The 24,127-nt window shown below is 37.8% G+C and overlaps 1 protein-coding gene across 3 annotated transcripts in view; it reads right to left on the bottom strand.

The window, feature by feature from the left end:
- Positions 1–24,127, bottom strand: part of ADAM10 (ADAM metallopeptidase domain 10) — a 124,457-nt gene that overhangs the window by 19,559 nt on the left and 80,771 nt on the right. For all 3 annotated transcript variants that reach the window (XM_058665778.1, XM_058665781.1, XM_058665780.1), the window contains 5 exons: positions 19,416–19,565; positions 18,638–18,730; positions 15,748–15,931; positions 5,455–5,618; positions 2,313–2,496 (listed from right to left, as the gene is read on the bottom strand). In XM_058665778.1, coding sequence (XP_058521761.1) covers positions 2,313–2,496; positions 5,455–5,618; positions 15,748–15,931; positions 18,638–18,730; positions 19,416–19,565 — 775 coding nt within the window. The remainder of the gene's footprint in view (positions 1–2,312; positions 2,497–5,454; positions 5,619–15,747; positions 15,932–18,637; positions 18,731–19,415; positions 19,566–24,127) is intronic.

Here is a 24,127-nt window from a genome sequence, read left to right as displayed (position 1 = left end):
AGATGCAAACAAAACTGGATCATTCATGTATTACTGGTAAGAATGTAAAACTAGAACAAGCCCTCTGAAAAAGTTTAGCAGTTTCATGCTAAACAAAGGAAGTAATTACTATATGACCCATCTACTGGACTTGTGGAACATTTATCACAAAGAGGTAAAAGCCTAGGTTCAGATAAGAAAACAATCCTGTACATAAATGTTCATAGTGCTTGTATATTTCTAACGGCAAAACACTGGAAATATAACAGATCTTCTTTAATAGGTGAATGATTAAATAAACTGTGAGATACTTAGAAACAAAGAACAAACTACTGACACAATCAACAATGTAGATGAAGCTCAAGGGAATTATGCCTAGTGAATCCTGAAAGAATACATTCTGTATGATTCTCCTTAAATAACACTTTTGAAATGACAAAATTTCAGAAAGGTCAACAGGGTGGAGGGACAACTAGCAGGTGAGGAGTATGGTTATAAAAGGGCAATGTCGTGCTGATGGAATGGCTCTGAATCTTGATTGCGATGGTGGCGATATAAACGTATTTGCATGATAAACTGAACAGAATGAAATACATTCACAGAAATGAGAACATGAACAACTGAAGAATAGAGACCTGTGGGTTGTATGTATCAACATCAATATCCCAAGTTGTAACATTGTTCTATAGTTTTGCAAAGTATTACCACTGACTGGGAGACGTGATGGGTGAAAGAAATGCAGAATCCATTACTGGCCCCTCTGGAAATATTCTTTAGAGCTTTTTCCTTTAATGATTGTATATTTAATCCCTCTTTAACTGTTATGTACAATTGTTAATAGTACTTAATTTTGGTAGCCATCTAACTTAAAATCAGATACAAAAACACAAGAGACAAGGAAGAATACTTTGAATATATTAAATAGCACAAGGTTAAGCATGGCAAACGCCACAAGAGAGGCCTGAAAGAATGATGGAAAAAGAAAATATGTATCTCCATGACAGACTATTACTCAGCCGTAAAAATAAACTGTGAAAATATCCAACATAAAACCAACAGACATAAATGAACAAATACAGTAATATCACATTTACATGAGACATCAAGTATAGATTAATTCACAGAGAAAGGAAGCAGAGATTACCGATGCTGAGGGGAGAGGAAAGCAGAAGCTACTGCTTATTGGTTATAAAATTTCCATTTTAGCTGTTGAGAAACAATTTGGAAATGGACAGTGGTGACAGTAGTACAACACTGTGTATATAAGCAATACCACTGAATTCTATACTTAAAATTGGTTAAAACAGTAAAAACTGTCACTAAAATTAAAAAAAAAATCACAACAGGTTTATTCATGGTATCCCAAACCTAAAAGGCCAGGTGTTTAGCATGGGAAAGGGGCTACACAAACTGGAAAACATTCATATACTGCAATACTACTTAGCAATAAATAAGGAGTAAAACACTAATGATAAATCTCAAATTATTATGCTGATGTAAGGCAACCTTCCACAAAGGGGTTCAAACTGTATGAATCCTTGCATACAAAACTTTTACAAATGCAAAATGAGATCCATGGTAAAACGAATCCCTTAGAAGTGAAGCAGTCACAGAGATTGACTGAAAAGGAGCATAGAGGTATTTTCTGGGTTGACAAAATGTTCTTGACAGTTGCTTAGTTTATACCAGCAAAAGCATATGCCAAAACTCATCAAATGCTGCACCGAAGACTCACACATTCTGCTTCTATAAAAACAACAACCTAACTTGAGGAGTGGGCACTTGTCCCAGGGGTTAATGTGCTGGTTGGGATGCACACGTCACTCATCTCATCAGCGCTTGATTTCTGGCTCCCTTTCCCCTGATGCAGATTCTGAGAGGTGGCAGGTGATGGCTCAATTAACTGGGTTCCTGTCACCCAATGTGGGATCTAACTAGAGTTCCAGCTCTCTGCTTTGACCCACTCCAGCCCCAGGCCACTGCAGGCATTAGAGCAGTGAACCAGCAGGTGAAATTGACCTCGATCTCTCTTCTCTCCCCACTCTCTCTCTTCCCTACCAGCCCTCCCAAAAAAATAAATGTCTAAAAATAACAAACTGAACTCTGGTTAATGATGCACAGACTAAAATGTCTAAGGATCAAGTATTTTCATGCCCGAAACTTATCTTAAACTGCAGAAAGAAAGCACAGTTTGAGGAATAGATTTGTAAGTATTTGATTAAAAATAGGAAAGTGCTAACAACTACAGAACATGGGTGTTAGGTATAATAATTCTTTAAAGCTTTCTGAATGTTTAAAAACATTCATAACAAAATGTTGAAAAGTATACATACCAACAAAACAGTTGTTTCTCTTCTTCTCCAGAACTTGGCTTATATTCCTAATGCTACAGAGTGAGAATTTATTGTTGTTAAGTTTATCGCCAGATGTGGCTCTTGCATACATGATGTAATTGCCATTTTCTTTTTGTCCTAAATTCTTAGATTCTCCTGGTGTGCACTCTGTTCCAGAGTCATGCTGTCAAACAGAATATAGAGTTACATAAACAGGAGTAAAAGAAGGTTTTGGGGCCATCTGATTAAATATAATTTTCTCATTAGAAGAACAATGGAAGCTTGTGGACTCTGCTTTAGAAAGGCTCTTACAATACAAAAACAATTCACTTTTCACGGGCTCCTGCTTAGGAGGGAAGGGAAGCCAGTACAGGTATGGTCACAGCAATGCACAGCTTTGTCACTGGGGCTAAAAGTGAGGACAAACTGTCATGTAAGTCTATGAAGTTCACCTACTTACAATCCTAGTAACAGTGACTAACACAATTACATATTCCTCCAAATGTATGCTGAATTACGCACTATGACTAATTATACAGGGGGGAAATATAGGTGAGATAGACAAGAGAAAGAAAACAGACTGACTTGGCCAAACACACCCAGAAAAGGAATCTAAGGCAGCTAATTCTTCAATCAGTACATAAGAAAGAAGTGAAAATGCTGGTTAGGAATAGAAATACAATGACCTACCTATTAAAATTACACTTTAGGAAAAGTCAAACAGTAAAACCAAACACAAAACTTTTCAGAATCAACAGGAGACAGTTACATGTATGTGTACAAAAGTGATTTTTGCTACTAGAAATGTGAGTGTGCAGTACATTAACATTTATCTACACAAAAGTACCAAAGCACAGCTCCCTAATTTTGTTCAAAATAGTCACACTGACTGCAACCAGCACTGAGGTCAGCACTGAATTCAGTGAGAAACCCCAAGCTCCCAGCAGCCCCCGACGCCAGGCAGCATACATGAAAACTAACCCATAGGGCCCCTCCAACAACCCACAGCACATCGGGCAGGGTGAGAAACACTGGGCTTAGCGCAATCATTCTATTTAATGAAAATCTTGCTTTGAATACCCAACAACTCTACTCTCACCTTGAGCATTCTGTTTTTCCCTCAAGCTTATCTAAATGATTTTCATTATCTAAACTCCAAACTGAGGCAACTGTTAAAAATACAGCAACCAATATCACACTTTCTCCTAAACCTGGATTCAGCATTTAACAACTTAATCCTGTTCTGCAATATTAACTTTCTTCCAATATTATCAAACTCTACACAATTTAATTTGGTTTCTGTTAAGATATGGGTATTAAAATTATTCTCAACAGAATAGTCTCAGATAGAGAAAAAATTAGTATATAATAAGTGATAGACTATCTCACCACCTTTCAATTCAGTAAGTATTAAAGCTTAGCGCTAGAGCTATAGCACAGCAGGTTAAGCTGCCATCTGCAGTACTAGTATCCCACATGGGTGTTGGCTCAAGTCCTGGTTGCTGCACGTTGCTGCACTTCTAATCAATTCCCTGTTAATGTGCCCGGGAAAGTGGAGGATGGCTGAGGTCTTTGGGCCCTTGCACCCATGTGGGAGACCTGGAAGATGCTCCTGGATGTGTGGCCCAGTACTGACTGTTGTGGCCATTTGGGGAGTGAATCATTGCATCGAAGATCTCTCTTTTTATCTCTCTCTCTCTCTCAAACAAATCAAAAAAAGATTTTTTTTTTTTTGTTTTTACAACAGAATGTCTAACACTATAACAGGATACACTAAATAAAATACAGGGAGGTTAAAATGGCTGTTGGGATGCATTCACCCTACACAAGCATGCATGGGTTTGAGTCCTTGATCTGCTTCCAATCTCTTCATCCTACTGAATGAGCACCAAGGGAGACAGCAGTGATGGTTTAAGAGGCTGGGTCACTTCCACCCAAAGGGAGTGCCTGGCTCCTGGCTTCGGGCTGATTTGCTCCTGACTCCTGTGGATATCTGCGCAGTGAACCAGTGGATGAGAGTGCTCTTAACTCTCCTTCTCTCTGCAAGCTGCTTTTCAGGTAAATAAATAAAAATGAATAAATAAAGATATGGTGATTTTTTTTTTTTTAAAAAAAGCATTTTAAGTACTTTACCCAGAAACACTGATAATAATCTATCCATTTCTAATTGGTACATTCAGTAAGGAAAATCTTGGAGCTTAGCGAAATGGCACTTATATTTTACAAACTTAGAGAAATTAGAGAAGTGCACTTGTGGATTTTCAGTCTCAAGTACAGAACTTTACTTTAAAATCAGAAAAAAATTCCATTTTTACAAGCATCTGAATTTAAATACAGTTTTCAAGTAAAATTCTCCCAAATAAGCTACTTCAATATCCTCTACCAAAATCACAAAGACAGAATATACTTTAGTATCTCATATACGTGTCATACCAATCTTAAGGACACTTTAAAACCAACATGGACGCTAGCACTGTGTTGCAGAGGGTTAAATCACCACCTACAGTGCCAATATCCACATGGGCACCAGTTTCACTCCTGGCTGCTCCACTTCCAATCCAGGACCCTGCTAACATGCCTGGGAAAACAGTACAGAATTGTCCAAGTACTTGACCCCTTGCACCCACATGAAGACCAGGATGGAGCTCCTGTCTCTGGGAAACTGGAAAAACAAATAAATCTTATTTTACACTGAAAGATTTTTAAACATCAATTTCATTCCACAGTATAAACATACAAGTCAAGCACATCCCCAATAACGTTTTTATACAAAGGTTTCCTCTGGCCTCAGAAAATTATACAATTTTCCAGATTCTAAATGTACTTTCAAGACTGAAAAGTGGTTCTAATTCCTAAGGTATTTGAGGACATCATACCCCAGGCACTGATCTAGGGCTAGTTATCTATATTCTATCTGAAAAAGCCATACAAAATTCCTTTCTGTCACATAATTCTGGAATTGTTATGTTTACATTAGTTCTTTGAATCACAAATAGATCACGTGATCCTTCTCCTTTTGGTATGCTCAAGTACATGACTGTGATTTGACATATAAGAACTAAACATTCACACATACATTTGTTTTCATTGTAGTTAGGCTACTAAGTTTTTACAAAATAGCTAATAACTCAGCAACACTTACCGGAGACCCAAAGTTATGGCCCACTTCATGAGCAAAAGTAATGTGAGACACTTTGGGGGGCACATGAGACCCGTAGTTCTGAACAGTAATAATTCCAGTGTTCAAGGATTTCTTCTTCCCATCGGAATACAGCTTACTTTTTTCACATATTCCTCCGGAGCTTCCTAATTCACACACACACAAAAAAGGATATATAGCATTTATTATCCCCTCTCAAAAAAAAAAAAAAAAAAAAACACCACAGTGAATGCTAAAAAATATGTTAAATGAAAATATTTTATATTTTCAATCTACAATATAATCATTATTGACAGGCACAACCAAACTCTCAAAAGTTTCATCCATTGATGCTATTGAAATCATTTCAAATAAAAGTGTTCACAACTCCCAGAAAATTTACAGAAGTTTCCAAGACCAACTAATACACAGCCCTTGTAAAATACTCACCTTCATCACCAAAATGTACTCAAATTCTTGCTCTCACTAAATTTATTTCTTTTAAACTTGAATTTAAACTAAACACAGTGTATGCTGTTTCACTTCTGAAGAAGTAACTTTATGATTTAAGTGGAAGTTTAAGAAACCAAGTAGATTGTGAGAAAGTCACCTCTATAAATACCAATGATACACCTGGATTTGTGACTCACTGTCCTCGGATACACTGTAATTATTTAAAAAATACTATTTCAAGTGGGTTAAAAAAGAAGAAGAAACTAGAGAAATAAAGAAGGAAACAAAGTGAAAGCAAGAGAGAGAAAAAAAGCAAATGAGGTGAATGTTTATAAATGACTAAGCTATCAGTTCACTATACTTTTAGAACTTTTCAGGAGGCCTGAAACTCTGAGTTACGATTTTCCAGGGTGTCGTGAAAATATCTTCAAATCTAAGAGAACTATATTTGTACTTTATTAAGCACATTAATTCATTTTGGAGTTTATCTCTTTATTAATAGGACCTTTAGAGTTTAATATCAAAATTATAGTGCTTTCATAAGTAAAGGAAGTTATAATATAACAAATTTTTAAAATAACAGAAGGATCAGAATAAGAGATTAATTCATACAATGATTATTCAGTGCATTAATTCATACACTGATGGCTGATTAATTGATACACTGCAGTGAGAAGGCGACATTTCCTTTTAAATGTATTAGAGACTTCTACAGGGATACGCTTTGGCTTGTACTCACATTTAAAAGTTTTGACTCTGATTTTTCTAAAAAAATACAATCGAATGGATTAGAGCATAATAATAACCAAGCATATTATTTCTAATTAACTTCCTACATACAAAGCTGCCCAAGTCACTAAACACATATTTTAAAATGTTATATTCATAATTCTTGATAAAACATTTAACAGAAAGCAATTCAAAATCAATTTGCAGGAATGGAATATTATAATTGCTGCCTGTTCTTAAAAAAAATACAAAAGTCACAAAACACGAATTTGAATTTGTTACCATTTAGAAAACTGAAATGCTAATGTGCTTCATAGAAAAGTAAACTAAGAGACTGAGCTACACACAGATTTAGCTCAACAAGGAAATAGAACCTTTATGGTGCTCAGTGTGCACTTCTTGCCTACACAGAAAACTGAACAAACAGAAAACAGAAAATGATTTATAAATATTTAATAATTTTAAGTTAACTCTACTTTTGGAAATGAATCCAAAGGCCTACATCATTATCATTTGCAAAAACTAGAAAAGATATGAATAAGAACTCTGTACTAATCATAATCCACATATTACACTTTTTTTTTAAAAGATTTATTTATTTTATTACGAAGTCAGATACACAGAGAGGAGGAGAGACAGAGAGGAAGATCTTCCGTCTGATGATTCACTCCCCAAGTGAACGCAACGGACAGTGCTGCGCCCTGATCCAAAGCCGGGAACCAGGAACCTCTTCCGGGTCTCCCACACAGGTGCAGGGTCCCAATGCATTGGGCCGTCCTCAACTGCTTTCCCAGGCCACAAGCAAGGAGCTGGATGGGAAGTGGAGGTGCCGGGATTAGAACCGGCGCCCATATGGGATCCCGGGGCGTTCAAGGAGAGGACTTTAGCTGCTAGGCCACGCTGCCGGCCCGCATATTACACTTTTAAACAAACAACAAATTAACATCCTGCCTTAGTTAAGAGTTGTCACATACACACTGGTTCAGCATAGCACTGTCAAACTTGAATTAAGCCAAGAGGACTCTACACTGCATATATTTACGAAAGAGTGGGAGGAAAGGGAGTATTTTCAAGCTTTAATTGTGTATGTATACATATATATATATATTTGCATTTTTTAAGAAGATTTTTTTTTTTTTGGCAAGGCAGATATACAGAGAAAAAGAGAGAGAAGAGAGAAATATCTTCCATCTGCTGTTTCACTCTCACGTGCCTACAACACCCAGAGCTGAACTGATCTGAAGCCAGGAGCCAGGGTTGTTCCAGGTCTCCCAAACAGGTGTAGGGTTCCAAAGCTTTGGGTCATCCTCTGCTGCTTTCCCAGGCCACAAGCAGGGAGCTGGATGGGAAGTGGAACAGCCAGGATATGAACCAGCACCTGTATGGGATCCCAGTGTTTGCCAGGAAAGGTTTTGGCCACTAGGCTATCCTGCCAGGCCAAATAATATATTTTAAACTCATAAAACCTAGCATTTTTTTGTGGTGTTAAGGTGTAGCTAATTTAAGGGAAAGGTGCACATATGTGTGTGTTTGTGTGTGTGTGTGTATATATATGTATATATATGTATATATATATATAACAAGTACTTCCAGATATATACACATGTGGTGTATATATGTATATTCCCACACACATATATGTGTATATATCTGAATGTACTTTTTTGAAAGTCTTTGAACTTACATCCTGCTTAAATTTTTAAAGTTTATGAAACCTTAATTTTTACTATAGACTAATAGTTTGTAATATTAGAGTACTATTAAAGTTTGTACTATTAGTCTATAATAGTATAACTCAATAAAATATGTAGAGCATAACTATATAAAAACTATATTATAACTATCAAGTATATACAGTATACCTTAATAAGGTATATAGTATATTATAACTATATAAAAAACTATATAACTATATAAAGTATATATTATATTATAACTCAATAAAGCACATAATAGTATATTATAGCTCAATTAAGTAGAAAGAAATAAAATACTACATCTACATTTTAAAAGTAATGGTTCGGGCTCGGCAGCGTGGCCTGGTGGCTAAGGTCCTCGCCTTGATCCCATATGGCCGCTGGTTCTGGTCCCAGCAGCTCCACTTCCTCTCTGTCTCTCCTCCTCTCAGTATATCTGACTTTGTAATGAAAATAAAATAAATCTTAAAAAAAAAAATAAATAGGGCTTGGCAGAGTGGCCTAGTGGCTAAAGTCCTTGCCTTGATCCCATATGGCTGCTGGTTCTAATCCCGGCGGCTCCACTTCCTCTCTATCTCTCCTCCTCTCAGTATATTCGACTTTGTAATAAAAATAAAATAAATCTTTAAAAAAAAAAATAAATAAATAAATAAATAAATAAATAAATAAAAGTAATGGTTCAATTTTTTTAAATACCGCAATGACTTTAGATATGCTAAGAATCTGTTTGTGATACCATTTTCACCTAAATCATAACTACACTCCAGAAATATTTATATTACATTTAAAATTTTACTACATATACTCAACATTGAAGAAAGGCATTGGGCCCAGCGTGATGGCCTAACAGCTAAAGTTCTCGCCTTGAACACGCCAGGATCCCATATGGGCACCGGTTCTAGTCCACAGCTCCACTTCCCATCCAGCTCCCTGCTTGTGGCCTGGAAAAGCAGTCCAAGAAGGCCCAAAGCCTTGGGACCCTGTACCCGTGTGGGAGACCTGGAGGAGGTTCCTGGCTCTTGGCTTGGAACTGACGCAGCACCCTCCATTGCCGTCACTTGGGGAGTGAATCATCGGATGAAGATCTTCCTCTCTGTCTATATGATGTTGCAATAAAAATAAATAAGTCTTTAAAAAAGAGAGAGAAAAAAGGCATTATGAACGACAATGAGAAAGGCAAAATATGTTTTTCATTCAAGTCCAAACCAATCCCTGATGGATGACTGAATGAATAACGAATATGAATAATGCTATTTTCTATTTAAAGCACAGTATGAGTGCTAAAGTCAAAAACAATGTCTTCTGAATTGATAGATTAGATTCAGGCCACCAAAAATGTTTTGACAACATATAAGAATAACACACTGGGCCCAGCGTGATGGCCTAGAGGCTAAATTCCTCGCCTTGAACGCACCGGGATACCATATTGGGATCCCATATGGATGCCGGTTCAAATCCCGGTAGCTCCACTTCCCATCCAGCTCCCTGCTTGTGGCCTGGGAAAGCAGTTGAGGACGGCCCAATGCCTTGGGACTCCTGCACCCATCTGGGAGATCTGGAAGAAGTTCCAGGATGCTGGCTTTGGATTGGCATAGCACCGGCTGTTGCACTCACTTGGGGAGTGAATCATCAGATGGAAGATCTTCCTCTCTGTCTCTCCTTCTCTCTGTATATCTGACTTTCCAAGAAAAATTAAGTAAATCTTTAAAAAAAAAGAGTAACACACTAACTTGAGAGATTTCATAAACAATTGTAAGATGAAGAGACCTAAAATTAACAGAAACATACTAATCATGTGAAGCATCTACAAAAGTTCATGGAAAGTTTATATCATCTTTTAATCCCATTTTCCCACAAATGTTTTGAATACCCTCAACACAATATTGATCTGAATAATAATTCCCAGGCAGTAGTACAATCCAGAGAGCTTACTAGGAACTGTATGAAAGTACTCTTTCCATTCAAATCTGGAAACAGCGCTCAATGTAACAGACAGTGGCCAGAGATGTTAACATATAAGGGATAATACAGACCTGGACACAATGTCAACAACAACAGTCTTATTGCAATAATCTAGTACATTAAATCTCTTCGCCTCGAAATCAGACTTTTCAAACCACAGGTTAAGAATTTAAACATGTAAGTTACTTTGAGAACCCTTGTTCAAATGGGTTCTGTATACCCTCACACTCTAACACATAAAAATCAATCAAACATTTCAAACTAGAAAAATAAAACACAACCAGAAAAGACATTTTCTATTAAATGAAATGTCTCAAAACTGTCTTAACAAATAGTCACCGCGACACTGAACGGTTCACATTTAGCTCAAGCAATAAATTCCAAAGCTGGCCTAATTCAGTGCCCTCGAAGTCCAGTGACTGTTCATTAAGTTAACTGACAGCATTAGGATGGATAATGTAGAAGTATGGTACACTTAGTCAGAGAAATGGCCTCTTAAAAAGTCCATTACAGCAATTCAGCAAAGAATAGGGAAAATGGGTTAAAGAATTTACTAAGGAGCCAATATTTCTTTCTCTAACTGAAATGATGAGAAGCTACCTGCTTACCATAGTATTCTTAGAAAAAGAAAATTTTATAGTCATCTTCCCAGTTTCACATTTAAGACTGACTACGTTTGGGACTCTCTTCTGGCTACATTCCGAGGCCCTAGGAACTTTAAATGGGAACCTCCAAGGAAGTCTAGTTAGCTGGTGTTTTCTACCTATTCTGGATTTGAGTAGGTGTTACCTTCATTAAAGAAACCACAGTAGTATTCAACTACAAGATCAAATTAAACAGAACAAATGAAAAAATTGTGAACAAAAGACTCAAAGACCAAAAAATCTGCTATGTAAACAGTTCAAGCCTTATGGTTTCTCACAGCTCAGCTCAATCATGAAGAGAACCAAAGCTAATATATCAGATAATTACACTGTGAGAATTCATGCGACACTTCACAACAAAATCCTTTCCAGTAATACATTCAAGTCTAACCCTAATACAGTCTCATACTGAATTATCAGTAGAATTAACAGAAATTGGGCCCAGCATGGTAGCATAGTGGCTAAAGTCCTCGTCTTGCATGCACCAGGATTCCATATAGGCACTGATTCATAGTCCAGCTGCTCTACTTCCCTTCCAGTTCCCTGCTTTAGCCTGGGGAAACAGCTGAAAAAGCCGTGGGACCCTGCATGCACATGGGAGACCTAGAGTGTGCTCCTGGCTCCTGGCTTCAGATCAGCTCAGCTCTAGTCATTGTAGCCACTTGGGGAGTGAAACAGCAAATGGAAGATCTTTCTCTCTGTCTCTCCTCTCTTTAAATCTGTCTTTCTGATCAAAATAAACACACCTTAACAAAATTAAATGAAATTCATCAAACAGAACAACAGAATAAGGATGAACAAAGATTAGGCCAAATATAAATGAAAGGCTGACAAACAATAATATATTTCTTTATAGTTCTGAACTGCTTTTTTTTTTAGATTTATGTATTTTATTACAAAGTCAGATATACAGGAGGAGGAGAGACAGAGAGGAAGATCATCCATCCGATGATTCACTCCCCAAGTGAGCCACAACAGCCGGTGCTGTGCCGATCCAAAGCTGGGAACCAGGAACTTCCTCCAGGTCTCCCACACAGGTACAGGGTCCCAATGCATTGGGCCATCCTTGACTGCTTTCCCAGGCCACAAGCAGGGAGCTGGATGGGAAGTGGAGCTGCCGGGATTAGAACCGGCACCCATATGGGATCCTGGGGTGTTCAAGGCGAGGACTTTAGCTGATAGGCCACACCGCCGGGCCCCTGAACTGTTTTTTTAAAAGAACAAAATAATGCAAGTATTTCTAAGCCCTATAGGAAGAAACATTAAGTTTTAGAGGGTGGGCAAAGGTATGAAAATCATAATGTAAAATTAATAGGCTGAATTATATTTATCTGGATTATGAAGACAGAACAGACAAAAACCCATTCTCCTAGCTTTCAGTATTTGTTCTCCCCAAAATGCTATGACAACTGCCCAATTAAAAATTTTATATTATACAGGGTTAGCAGGGCCGGAGGTGGACCTCTGCCCTCTTCACCCCCCACCCAAAATTATACTATATAATTCTTTTATAACCCTGTCTTATGGAAGGAAAAAATTCATACACACCACCCATCCTTTTTTTTTTTTTTCTCACAGGCACTCTTTTTTTATTTGTTTGGTTGTCTACTTCGGTATATGTGAGCTGTGGGTATGGCTCAGACAAATGTGGACAGCTCACAGGTGACACGTGGGACCTGCCCAGTTTTGTGTCCACCTGCGCCTAACTGCAGCCTTGGAAATTTCTACAAGTATAGCAGACAGCTCTCTGGTATCTACAGAGAAGCAAGGATGCTACAATGTCACAGTAATTCACAGTAAAATAACTACCAAATGCACTCAACTTAATCACAAGTTCCACATTCCAGACTGTCCCACCTTAACTCCTGTGAAATTAGATTGGTCACTGAGTTTCTGAACTCAAGTTTTCTCACATGTAGGAGAAAGATAGTAACATCTTTATCTCATATAGGTATTATTAAAATAATCATTTAAATCACATATGTATGTAAATATATGAAGTCAAAGATAAAGCTAAGTCCAGCTGGTGAGGGTAAAGCAAAATGAAGAAGAAAGCTGTCAGTGTCATTTCAGGACAAGTATCCTCTACTAGGAAAAGTTGGACCAAACAAAGATCCTTTCTCTCTCCTACTCAGACCACTGTTCTGCCCCAGCCTACCCCTGAGAAAAGGTTTGAGAGATGGAGTTAGAGGAGTTAACACAGGAAAAGGAGAAAGATCACTGGATGCCGGAAATAAAAGAGACAATACAGAAAGGGGAGGGGGGCACAATAGGGAGCAAAAAATTGAGGACAGAAGGCTGACAACAGGAGTCACATTCTTCCACTTGGGTGCTAAATATTGCACACTGCTTGCTCAGAAGGTGCATAGGAAGTACACTCCTTCACCTTGATGAAGAATCTAATACCAACAACACAAGTAAATGTGTCACACCGTTTTCAGTCTCGAACTCTGCCTTCTGCCACTTCATCAAAATTCAGCATTACAAATGCCAAACAGGCATGAACAGTAAGTGTCCGCCAAAATCCATAACATCATTCTAATAATGTGAGAATAGACAGAGCCCAATAGAAAATGACACAACAGTATACCTAATTAGTACTCCTCAAATTATCACAGAATTTTTCTATGATCTAAAGCAGCAAGTGGGCCCGGCGGCGTGGCCTAGCAGCTAAAGTTCTCGCCTTGAACGCACCGGGATACCATATGGATGCCGGTTCTAATCCCGGCAGCTCCACTTCTCATCCAGCTTCCTGCTTGTGGCCTGGGAAAGCAGTTGAGGATGGCCCACAGCCTTGGGACTCCTGCACCCTTGTGGGAGACCTAGAGTAAGTTCCTGGATCCTGGCTCCGGATCAGGGCGCAGCACCGGCTGTTGTGGCTCACTTGGGGAGTGAATCATCGGATGGATGATCTTCCTCTCTGTCTCTCCTTCTCTCTGTATATCTGACTTTGTAATGAAAATTAAATAAATCTTAAAAAAAAATAAAACAGCAGGTATAAACGAAAGGAAGGCATAAACAAAAGGAAGACACATGAAAAACCTGACCAAGCTCCTGCATGACCATTCTTAATGAACAACAGCCTGTAGTTAAAAAAACAAAATGACAAGAAGTTCACAGTTTGCAATCCTCCACTCACTTCACCAGGAGGCAAGAGCCAAAGAGACAGAAAAACAATGTGACTTCTCAAACTAAAAGTACAGGAGACTACTTGGAGAGTAGATTCCAAAGAGCTGGGCCAACGCATTTACATTTCTAACAAGTTCCCAGTGAGGCCAAATACCACTAATCTGGATAATTATGAGAATTACATACATGGAGCTTCAGAATCTACATTAATGGATAAAAGATAAGAAAAAAATCAAAACAATGCCCAAGTTTCAAAGAACTTACTCATTGAAAAGGAGGGATAATGAACTTTATGATAAAGTTACCAAAGTATTCAAGGGAAAAAGAAATTTCCAGAATGTAAAAAGTTAGATATCCTGTGAAATATCATATGAAAGAGTAAGCTGCATAATCTTGTGACAATACTAGTAACATAAAAATAACACAGATGATAACAGATATTAAAAAATACTACACATTAGATGTAGGCCATGAGATCCACCTGCCCCTTAATGGCAGCACGAAATTGAATACACTTAACAAAAGGGGCTCTGGGAATTGTAAAAAGGATATTCATTGCTTTTTTCTTTTTTTAGACAAAGGAAGCAACAGGAGGAGGAGGAGGAGGAGAAATTACTGTGTACAGCTCCAAAGATGAGAGACTACAGTGATCACACGCTGCACAGGCAAATTAACATTCAGAGTTTGGGACCACACTCATCTTTCAGCTCATAAACATGCATTTCTGCAATCTAGGCTACTGAACTTATCATTCTGTAAATACCAGATGTCCCATGCACTGCAGGAAGGGGCTTATCCTCTCCACCCAGCCTTATCAATGACAGCAGCTTGCTCGGGGCTAAGGCAAAGCTCTCAGCACCAAGGGGACCTGGGAAGTGACACAGGGGAGCTGTGGGTACTGGGCTTCTTCCCTTATCCTGCTTAAGGAAGCACTTCCCTTGTGTTAAAATAACTATGGAGGCAGGGTTTCTTTTCTATCTGCTACACCTAACCAGTTTCTGCTTATTCTTTCCAAACAGAATAATTTCTTACCTTTAACTCTAAGTCCTTATTTTAAAGAAAAAAAAAACCTAGTAACATTTTTAACATCCACCAAAAGATTTTTTTCCTTTTGGTTTCAAAATTACTACTTTTTCCCCCATAAAATTATTTCATGTATTCTATGTACTAAATGCCAAGAAATTTCCCTGTACTCATTTCAAAATATAAAACTGCTTCATCTGCTTTGCCATTTACATTATGTATATAAATTTTGCTTAATTCAAATAGTATAAATTAAGATATTGTACAGATATCATTTCTACATTTATTCAGTGTAAACTTTAATCTGCCCTGAAATGGCATTTTGGCTTCAAGTGTTAAGAAATGGGTAAACTCGGCCTGGCGCGATAGCATAGTGGTTAAAGTCCTCGGCTTGAACGTGCTGGAATCCCATATGGGTGCTGGTTCTAATCCCAGCTGCCCCACTTCCCATCTAGCTCCCCGCTTGTGGCCTGGGAAAACAATTGAGGACAGACAGAAGAGGCTCCTGGCTTCGGATTGGCTCAGCCCTAGCTGTTGCAGCTGCTTGGAGAGTGAACCATCGGATGGAAGACCTTCCTCTCTGTCTCTTCTCCTCTCTGTATATCTGCTTTTCCAAATAAATAAATAAATAAATCTAAAAAAAAAAAAAGGTAAACTACCTGAAGGTGCTCCAACCCATGCCAGACCAAGAACGCCATCATCAAAATCCCGGTCCGTGAAGACATAGGCCAAACAGTAGTCATCATGATTCTGCTCAGAATTCAATTCCAGAAACTTCTCCACACCAATATTTGGGAAACGGAAAGGATTTGTAGGATCTTTCTCATCAGCAGTTGTGTTGATCTAAAAATCCAAAAACGATATTTTAAATAAGCAATTAACATTACCACAATCTTCATTTAAGTCTTTGCTCACCTCTTTCTGAGTCTACCTAGACAACATCTGCTCAGGGTCCAAGGCAGCATCATTAACACTGCCAGGGCTGATGCCACTGCCTCTATCTCTTGAGTTCTTCACAGAAGGCCTTCCTCACCCCAACCCCCAAAATAAAAAGAAAGGAAGGGAGTTAAGGAAAGAACGAAGGAGGGAGACAAGATAAGTAAGCCAGCAGGTAGGCAGAGTAGGGCACCTAAAATTAAAACGTTGAGAACAGGCATTTGCCCCACATATCACAGTGGCTGAGTGATATGTGATATGTACTGCAGCTTCTGCTAATGTGGACCCTGGGAGGCAACACATGATTGCTCAAGTAGTTGTGTTCTGGCTACCCATGTGGGAGACCCAGACTGAGTTCCTGGTTTCTGGTTTGGCTTGGTTTAACCACAGCTATTGTGAGCATTTGGGGAAGGAACCAGCAAGTGGAGATCTTTGTCTCTGTCTGCCCTTGAAATAAACAAAATAAATAAAATGGAGGATTTTAAATTTCTGAGCAACTATTCACCAAATACTTGAAGTCTGAACATTGAGAAGGAAGAACAAGCTTCACAGTCAAAATTGCTAATAAAGCATGACTTCTAAAATTTAATCATCAAAGCAAGTCTCATTTACTGTTAATTTTCAACAGATGGGGACAAGTATAAGAGTATGAAAATCTATATTTAAGCTAATCACTAGAATATAAAATAGATACAAAACACAAGACTGTTAAACAGATAAATCAATCATTTCTTTGCTTCTCCTGGACTAGAGTCACATGAGTCAAGTCTAGCTCAATTCAAATTCAATTTTTTTCACCAAAATGTAGACATGAACTGTTTTCTTTCACAATTTGCATCGAATTCACTTCTCTTACTACTCTCAGTTTGTCCAGCATGTTTCTTCTGAAACATGGCCACTCTCCTTATGCAGGCTAGCTCCTCCATCACAACCAAACACCAGAAGTTCCCATTTTTAGCTTGTGATTGCTTTCAAAGACCAAGTGGGGGCCATCACTGTGGCATACTGAGTAAAGAAAGCCACTGCCTGAAATGTCAGCATCCAATATGGATGTCAGTTTATGTTCCAGTTGCTCCATTTCTGATCTAGCTCCCAACTAATACTCTGGGAAAGGCAGCAGAGGATGGCCCATGTGCTTGGGCTCCTGCTACTCGTGTAAAAGACCAAAAGAAACTCCTGGCTTAAGCTTGGTCCAGCACTAGCCATTACAACCATCTGAGAAGTCAAACAGTGAATGTAGGATCACTACCCATCTCTCCCTCTCTCTTTTAAATAAATAAATAAAACTTTAAAAAAATCTTCTACCTGATTTCTCAAGAATTTGGCTTTCTCCAAGTAAACCCAGGAATTACATACAAGACTTAATGGAGAATAAAAAAATACATTAAAAAAAAGAAAATATTTTTACTACAAAGAATGTGAGTCTATTCAAGAATGTTGGTGATAACAGATAATGTAACGGCTGACAGTGAAAACTAGAAGTCTTTTACAATCCATACAAAAGATTTAGCAGCAGGATGACAAAACCACCATGGAGCACAACTACCAAAAGCATCAATTTCAGAACATCCAGTTTCCCCATAACTACTCAAAACAGTTGTAGTTATTTAACACAAAAACAAGTACACTACATATTAGAAGCAGCCCAAGCTTCAAAACATGCTATAATCAGTAAAAACAGAAATGAACTATCCTAACACTTTTGCAATTTTGACTAACAAAAAGGTTGCATCTAAATTTGAGTTATCTACCAGAAGAATGGAATGACTAATATTTAAATATTTGTAGACAGAATAGAAGCTTTAAATTATTTAGTGAGTCAGAAGCAAATCTTTAACAAATTAGATTTAAAATAAAATTTTAATCCCAGTTAAGGTCTGAAAACAACCACCTGCCTCAATATTCAATTGTTTACATGCATATCCTCTTAATATAAATCATCATACTCAAAAAAACGCGTTTCACTAAAATTTGTTCAAGTATTCTCTACTTTGTCCTACTTTGCATTTTATTGCCTTTGCCCACTATACAGCAATACTGCCTGTTCAGGTAAGGGCTCATATTGTTCTCAGCATACATGAAAATAACTGATTATTAACATTGTCATTGTAAATCCAGAAACCCTATTTCCTGTTAAGACAAATCAAATTAAGATGTAATCCTAATATTTCTAGTATTAAGAATTTTCAAGATTTTAGTCTCTTGTGTTTTATCAACTTGCAATTTTCCATAATTTGTACACCCTTTAACTGGAAACATCACATGTGACAGAGAGTGTGAAAAGTATGGTCCAAGGCATGTCTTAAGAAACTGGGGAACAACGTCAGTTATGGAGGGTTAGGGACTTCTTTATGCTATGTCAACTCAATACATAGAAACAACACTGCTTTGTCTCATCCCAGATTAAAGCTGTATCAATTTAATTCCTAAATCATAACCCACCTATGCCTATAAGCACATCAAAAACGTCAGAATAAAGATGAACTGCATCAGTAGAAACAAATTTAAACTATTTAATACATGAAGATGGAATAAACACACAAGCATTTTCTTATTTTAAATATCACCCTTATTGTTACTTTTTAAACATGTTTAACTATTGTAATTGCTTACTCTTATCCGTTTGACCATGAAACTGATGTTCCGGATTCCAGAGAAGTCTGTGGTTTGATAAATTGTATCAATTGCTTTCACATGGCTGGATATCTATTGATTTAAAAACACACAAACACACTTTAGAAGCAATGTCAAAATATAAGAGAGATAATGAATTTCCATTTCCAAAATTAAGAATTAATTATTAATGTGCCAGCACATTCAAATTTGAGAATGTCCAAATCACATATGGAAGAGAAGTATGAAGATTATTGAGCTGGTGCTGAAAGGGGGAGATTCTATCTTTTCCAGACACTTCTCTGGCAAAAAAGTACACACTCCTATCTCAGTCATATTTAAGCACTTGCTGCCTCAATCCATTCAAAATGTGTCCGACCCTTTTTCACATGCTGCTTCTTTATGCCTAAACTATCTTCTTCTATCTACCTTTCAGACTCAGCTCAACCATTTTTCCATAAGGACTTCCCTGATAATATTAGGACACTTGGTTATTCCCTGCATAGTCCTACTACTCTTGCACTAGTACACTTAACTGTACATAAACTTTCCTGCCCAATTTCTATATCCTAGTCACCTGTTTTGGGTGCTGGATTTATACTAGTGAATAAAACAGATAATGTCTCTACAAATTTACAGAGATTCTGTCCGAGTAGAGAAGTAGAAAAGGAAAATAATACAAATATAAAAGGGGTACAAGTAGAGCATAATAAGAGTTTTCATTCTAGTGAACAAATTATGTATAACTAGCAGGCAAATGTGATTGAACGATACATACCTGGGCAATCACAGCTTCTCGTGTTCCGTAATACTTAAAAAAAAGATGGTCAGTCTGAATGTAAAGCTGACAAGTGTTTTTTTCTGCTGAAGTTGTACGTTTTTTCCTCAGGAGTTCTGGACCATTAGCAGCATGTTCTTCTTGAGGTGTCTACACATCAAAAAGAGTCATTTCTGATCATTACAGTGCCTCACGACTAATTTTACAGTGAAAGGATAGGAACAACTTCATATTCTATGTTATTATGCAACACCAAAGAAGTTTCTGATGTCATTAAAAATTTCTCATAAACACTGCTTTCAGTCTCATATTTTCCATTTAGATGATTTAGAACTTATACAAGTAACTCCTTAAGATTTGTTTCCAAAACATACCTCTTAATATTTGTGAAATCTAAAACAAGTCTTACAGCAACTTACAATACCTTGGTACCTCATCTCTACTACCTAATCTACCACCCATTTCTGTTCAATTTACCCTCTTCAAAAATTTTTCTAAAATTTTAGGGGGGAATTTTTCAAATCCATGCATCATTTTTCCATAATCTGCATTTGCCACAAATTTTTTAAAACCTCCATATATGCATGGATACAGATAATATTCACCTAGCATAAGCAGCCTAGAAATGAAAATAAGGAACAGTATACAAAGGTTATATGCAAATACTATGCCATTTTATATAAGGGATGTGAGCATCTGGGGATTATGCTATCTTGAGGGGTGGGGTGTCCTTGGAAGCAATTCCTAGCAGGTAACCACAGGAAAACTGTTTAAAGAAAACCAAAGATACAATCTGAATCTTCCAGTCAATGACAGCTTTCTCAATAGATTCAATTTCACATAGGGCAGGGAATTAAATTTGGTGCACTAATAATCCTAGATCACTTCAATCCAATAGGAACTGAAGTGTGACGTGGGGCTTTAATTCCTGTGAAACACTGAACACTTCCTAATTCATCTTTAGCCCTGGATAACAGCCCTTCAAAGTCCCAATCTAACATTCTTCTGAGAATCCCTATACAAGACTGTCATCCTTAGTCTCTTGAGGCTGGTCACTTCCAGCAGCCTTCTCCATTCCAACGCCACCTCCTGAGGAACTGATGCTCTACCTAGAGCAAAGGTCACCCCAAAGGCCAGGCTCACCTTCCTAGGTGTATACCTTTTCTAAAGTGTTGGCCCACACATCTTTATACCTCATTTATCTTTCCAGTGTCTGTACACACACACACACACGGCAGGACTTCAGCCTAGTTATTAAAGCATCTGTGTCCATTTCATAGTATCTGAGTTTAGTCTCTGGTTCTACATCCTGATTGCAGCTTTCAGCTAATGCAGTTCCCAGAGGACAGCAGCAAGACTTCAAACTCTTGGCTTTCTGGAACCAGCCTTATGGTGCACAGACTAAGCTGCTGCTTGGATCACAAAAAAACACATACTGGAGGGCTAGCTGCAGTCCTGGTTCCTCTGGTCCCAACCTCCAGGAGGTTACTAATGCATCTGCAAGATAGCAGATGATGGCCAAAAGCACTTAGGTTCTCCCACACACAAACCCAGGTGGAGTTCCTGGCTTATGGGTTCAGCCTGCAATAATCAATTGCAGGCCTTTAGGGGAATGAAAGAGTGAAGCTCTCAGATCTCTCTTTGCTGTCCCTCTTTCTCTGTCACTCTTTCAAAACAATTTTTTAAAGACATGTAGGAAAATCTTTAAAAGGAAATTACCTATTTAAAAAGAAAAAACGAGTTGTACACACCCCTGTGGGTGTCTAAATTACTGCCACCTGGCTTCAGATGTGCCCAGTTCTGATCACTGAAGGCATCTAGGGAATTTAGGAAATGAGCTTTGGCCTGGCCCTGCACTGGCCATTATACTCGCCATTATACTCATTTAGGGAACAAACCAAAGAATGGAAGATGTTTCTCTCTTTCTCCCATTTCTTCCTCCTATAACTGCCTTTCAAATAAATAAAAACAAATCTTAAAAATAAATAAATGTCCACCGCCAGCATACAGAATGCAGTTGCTTCTTGGCATACTTATTTTACAGCTTATATCAATGGCAAATTTATTTATTAATTCTAGTAACTTTTTTCCAGGTATCTTAGGATTTCTAGATACACTCTTCATGTCACCTATGAACAAAGGAAGTTTACTTCATTTACAATCTGTATGTCTTTCATTTCTTTTTCTTGCCTTATTGTACAGATTTAGAACTGTTAGTACCAGGCTGAAAAGAAGTTAGAATGACATCCTTACTTTCTGGTCTAGAATTTAGTCTCAACCCACTATTAGGCATTATGTCAGTTACAATGTTTTTTAATACAAGTGTTAACAGCTAAAGGAATTTGTCTACTTGTAGTTTGCTAAATAATGAGTGCTGAAACTTAATAAACATTTTCACTAGCCCACTGAAATAATCATAGGGATTTTCTGCTTTCATTATGTCAATACGGCAAGTTAAATTGATTTTAAAAATCAATCTGTAATTTCTGGTATAAACCCTATTTAACCATAATGTGCAATATGTTTCACATAGCGCCAGATTTTGTTGCTATTATTGTCTGTATGAACTTTTGAACCAAACGTTGCATCAGAAAACTTACTTGAGTCACCACTTTAGAGCACTCCAATCCCATCCTAGAGTGCCTGAGTTTTGAGTCCTAGACAGTCAAGCATCTAGCGAAGCTGCAGATGATGGTCAAGAACTTGGGATCCTATTATTCATGTAGGAAACCTCAACTTGATTCTGGGCTCCTGGCTGCAAACTGGCCCAGCCCTGGTGGTTGTAGGTATTTGGGAGGTGAACCAATGCACAGATCTCTTTTTTTTTTATTATTATTCATTAATTACATTGTATTATGTGACTCACAGATCTCTTTTTGTATGTCTGCCTCTGCCTCTCTTCCCAATAAATAATTTTTTAAGAAAGTTGCATCTATGAGGCCAGTGCAATGATTCAACTAGCTAATCCTCCACCTGCAAGTGCCAGCATCTTATTTGGGCACCAGTTCATGTCCCGGCATCCCAGCTTCTCATCCAGTTCCCTGCTTATGACCTGGGAAAGCAGTGGGGCATGACCCAAAGCCTTGCACTTGCATGGGAGACCCAGAAGAAGCTCTTGGCTTTAGAGAGGCTCAGCTCCAGCCACTGCAGCCATTTGGGAGTGTGAACTAGCAAATGCAAAACCTCTCTGTCTCTCTTCTCTGTGGCTCTGCCTTTCAAATTAAAACAATAATAATAAGAAGAATCTTTAAAAAACAAGTGTGCTAAGTTTTCATTATTTTCTTATGTGCTTTAAATAAGAGCACTAATTTTTCTTTCTTAAATATATTTTGCTTTTACTTTTAGTTGACATCATCATTAAGTATCAGTTTAATACTTATATATATTCACATATTCTATTGCTGCATATATTTTTCTCAATGTGATTCTTTCAAAAGAATTTGTTCATTAAATTAGTATTGTTGAACTTATTACTAGCTCAAAATATCCAAAATATATAATAATTCCTATAGAAAGAAACCCCTAATATTAACTTTTTGATCATATTAGCTAGAGGTTTACCAATTATACTGATCTTGCCCAGTGATTTTGTCTGCTTACTTTCAACATCATTGATACACACTAAAATTACTTGTTACTTTAGTCTTCCAATTGTTTTAGGATTTCTGTGGCACTTTCTAGTCTATTCTTTACGGTGGGTGCTTTCATGGCTGCTTTCTGAGTAGTTACTGTCTAATAAGATCACTTCAAGCGTTAAATCCTCCTTTGAGACTGCTTTGGCCAAATCTCACAAATGTCATTCTGACTTTTGTTATCATTCTGGTCAAAATTATTCCAAATTTGAGCTATTCATTTCCAAATACTTGGGAACTTTCCCATTTTTTTATGATTTCCAAATTAATTTCCTTGAAACTTAAGCAAGTTTCTGTATCATTTTAATCTTTTTAAACTTAACTATACTTCTTTCATGACTTAATAAATGTTACACATGTATCTGAAAAGAATGTATATACCACCATTGTTGTGTGAAGAATTTTTAAAATGTCTGTTAGGTCACACTGCTTGACAGTAGTACTCAGTGTTGTAGATTTTGACTTTCTATTTGCTCTGTAAATAGAAAGTCTGTAAATCTATCCATTTGTCTATCTCAGAAATGAGTGTGGGGACAGGTATTGTGATACAGTAAGCTAAGCCACTGCTTGGGATGTTTGCATCTCTTGTTAGAGTGTCAGTTTAAGTCCCAGCTAGTTTGTTTCTGTTCCGACTTTCTGCTAAAGCATCCTGGGAGGTAGCAGATGATGGCCCAAGTGCTTCCTCAGGACCCACCACCAATGTGGGAGATCCCGATGGAGTTCTGCACTCCTGGTTACATTCCTGTCTGCCTTAGCTTTTGTGAGAATGAACAAATGTATACCTCCTCCTGCTTCATCTGCTGCCCGTCTTTCCAGTAGGTAAGGAGTAAGGCGAGAAGCAAGGGGTTGCAAATGAGAGGGAAGGAGTATGTTCAGGATGGGCAATTGCCACAGTAGTTGACCAGCAGCTTGGGATGCCTGCATTCCATTCTGGTTGGCTGGGGTTCAATTATTGGCCCACTCTCCATTCCAGCTTCTTACTAAGGCATTCTCTGGGAGGCAGCAAGTGATAGTTCAAACACTCAGCTCCCTGCCACCTACATGGGAAACCCAGCCTGAGTTCCTAACCTCTCATTTTGG

This window comes from Ochotona princeps, chromosome 6 (genome assembly GCF_030435755.1).
Source record: "Ochotona princeps isolate mOchPri1 chromosome 6, mOchPri1.hap1, whole genome shotgun sequence".
NCBI lineage: Eukaryota > Metazoa > Chordata > Mammalia > Lagomorpha > Ochotonidae > Ochotona > Ochotona princeps.
Note: the sequence above shows the minus strand (reverse complement) of the source record. Positions and strands in the feature narration are given on the sequence as shown.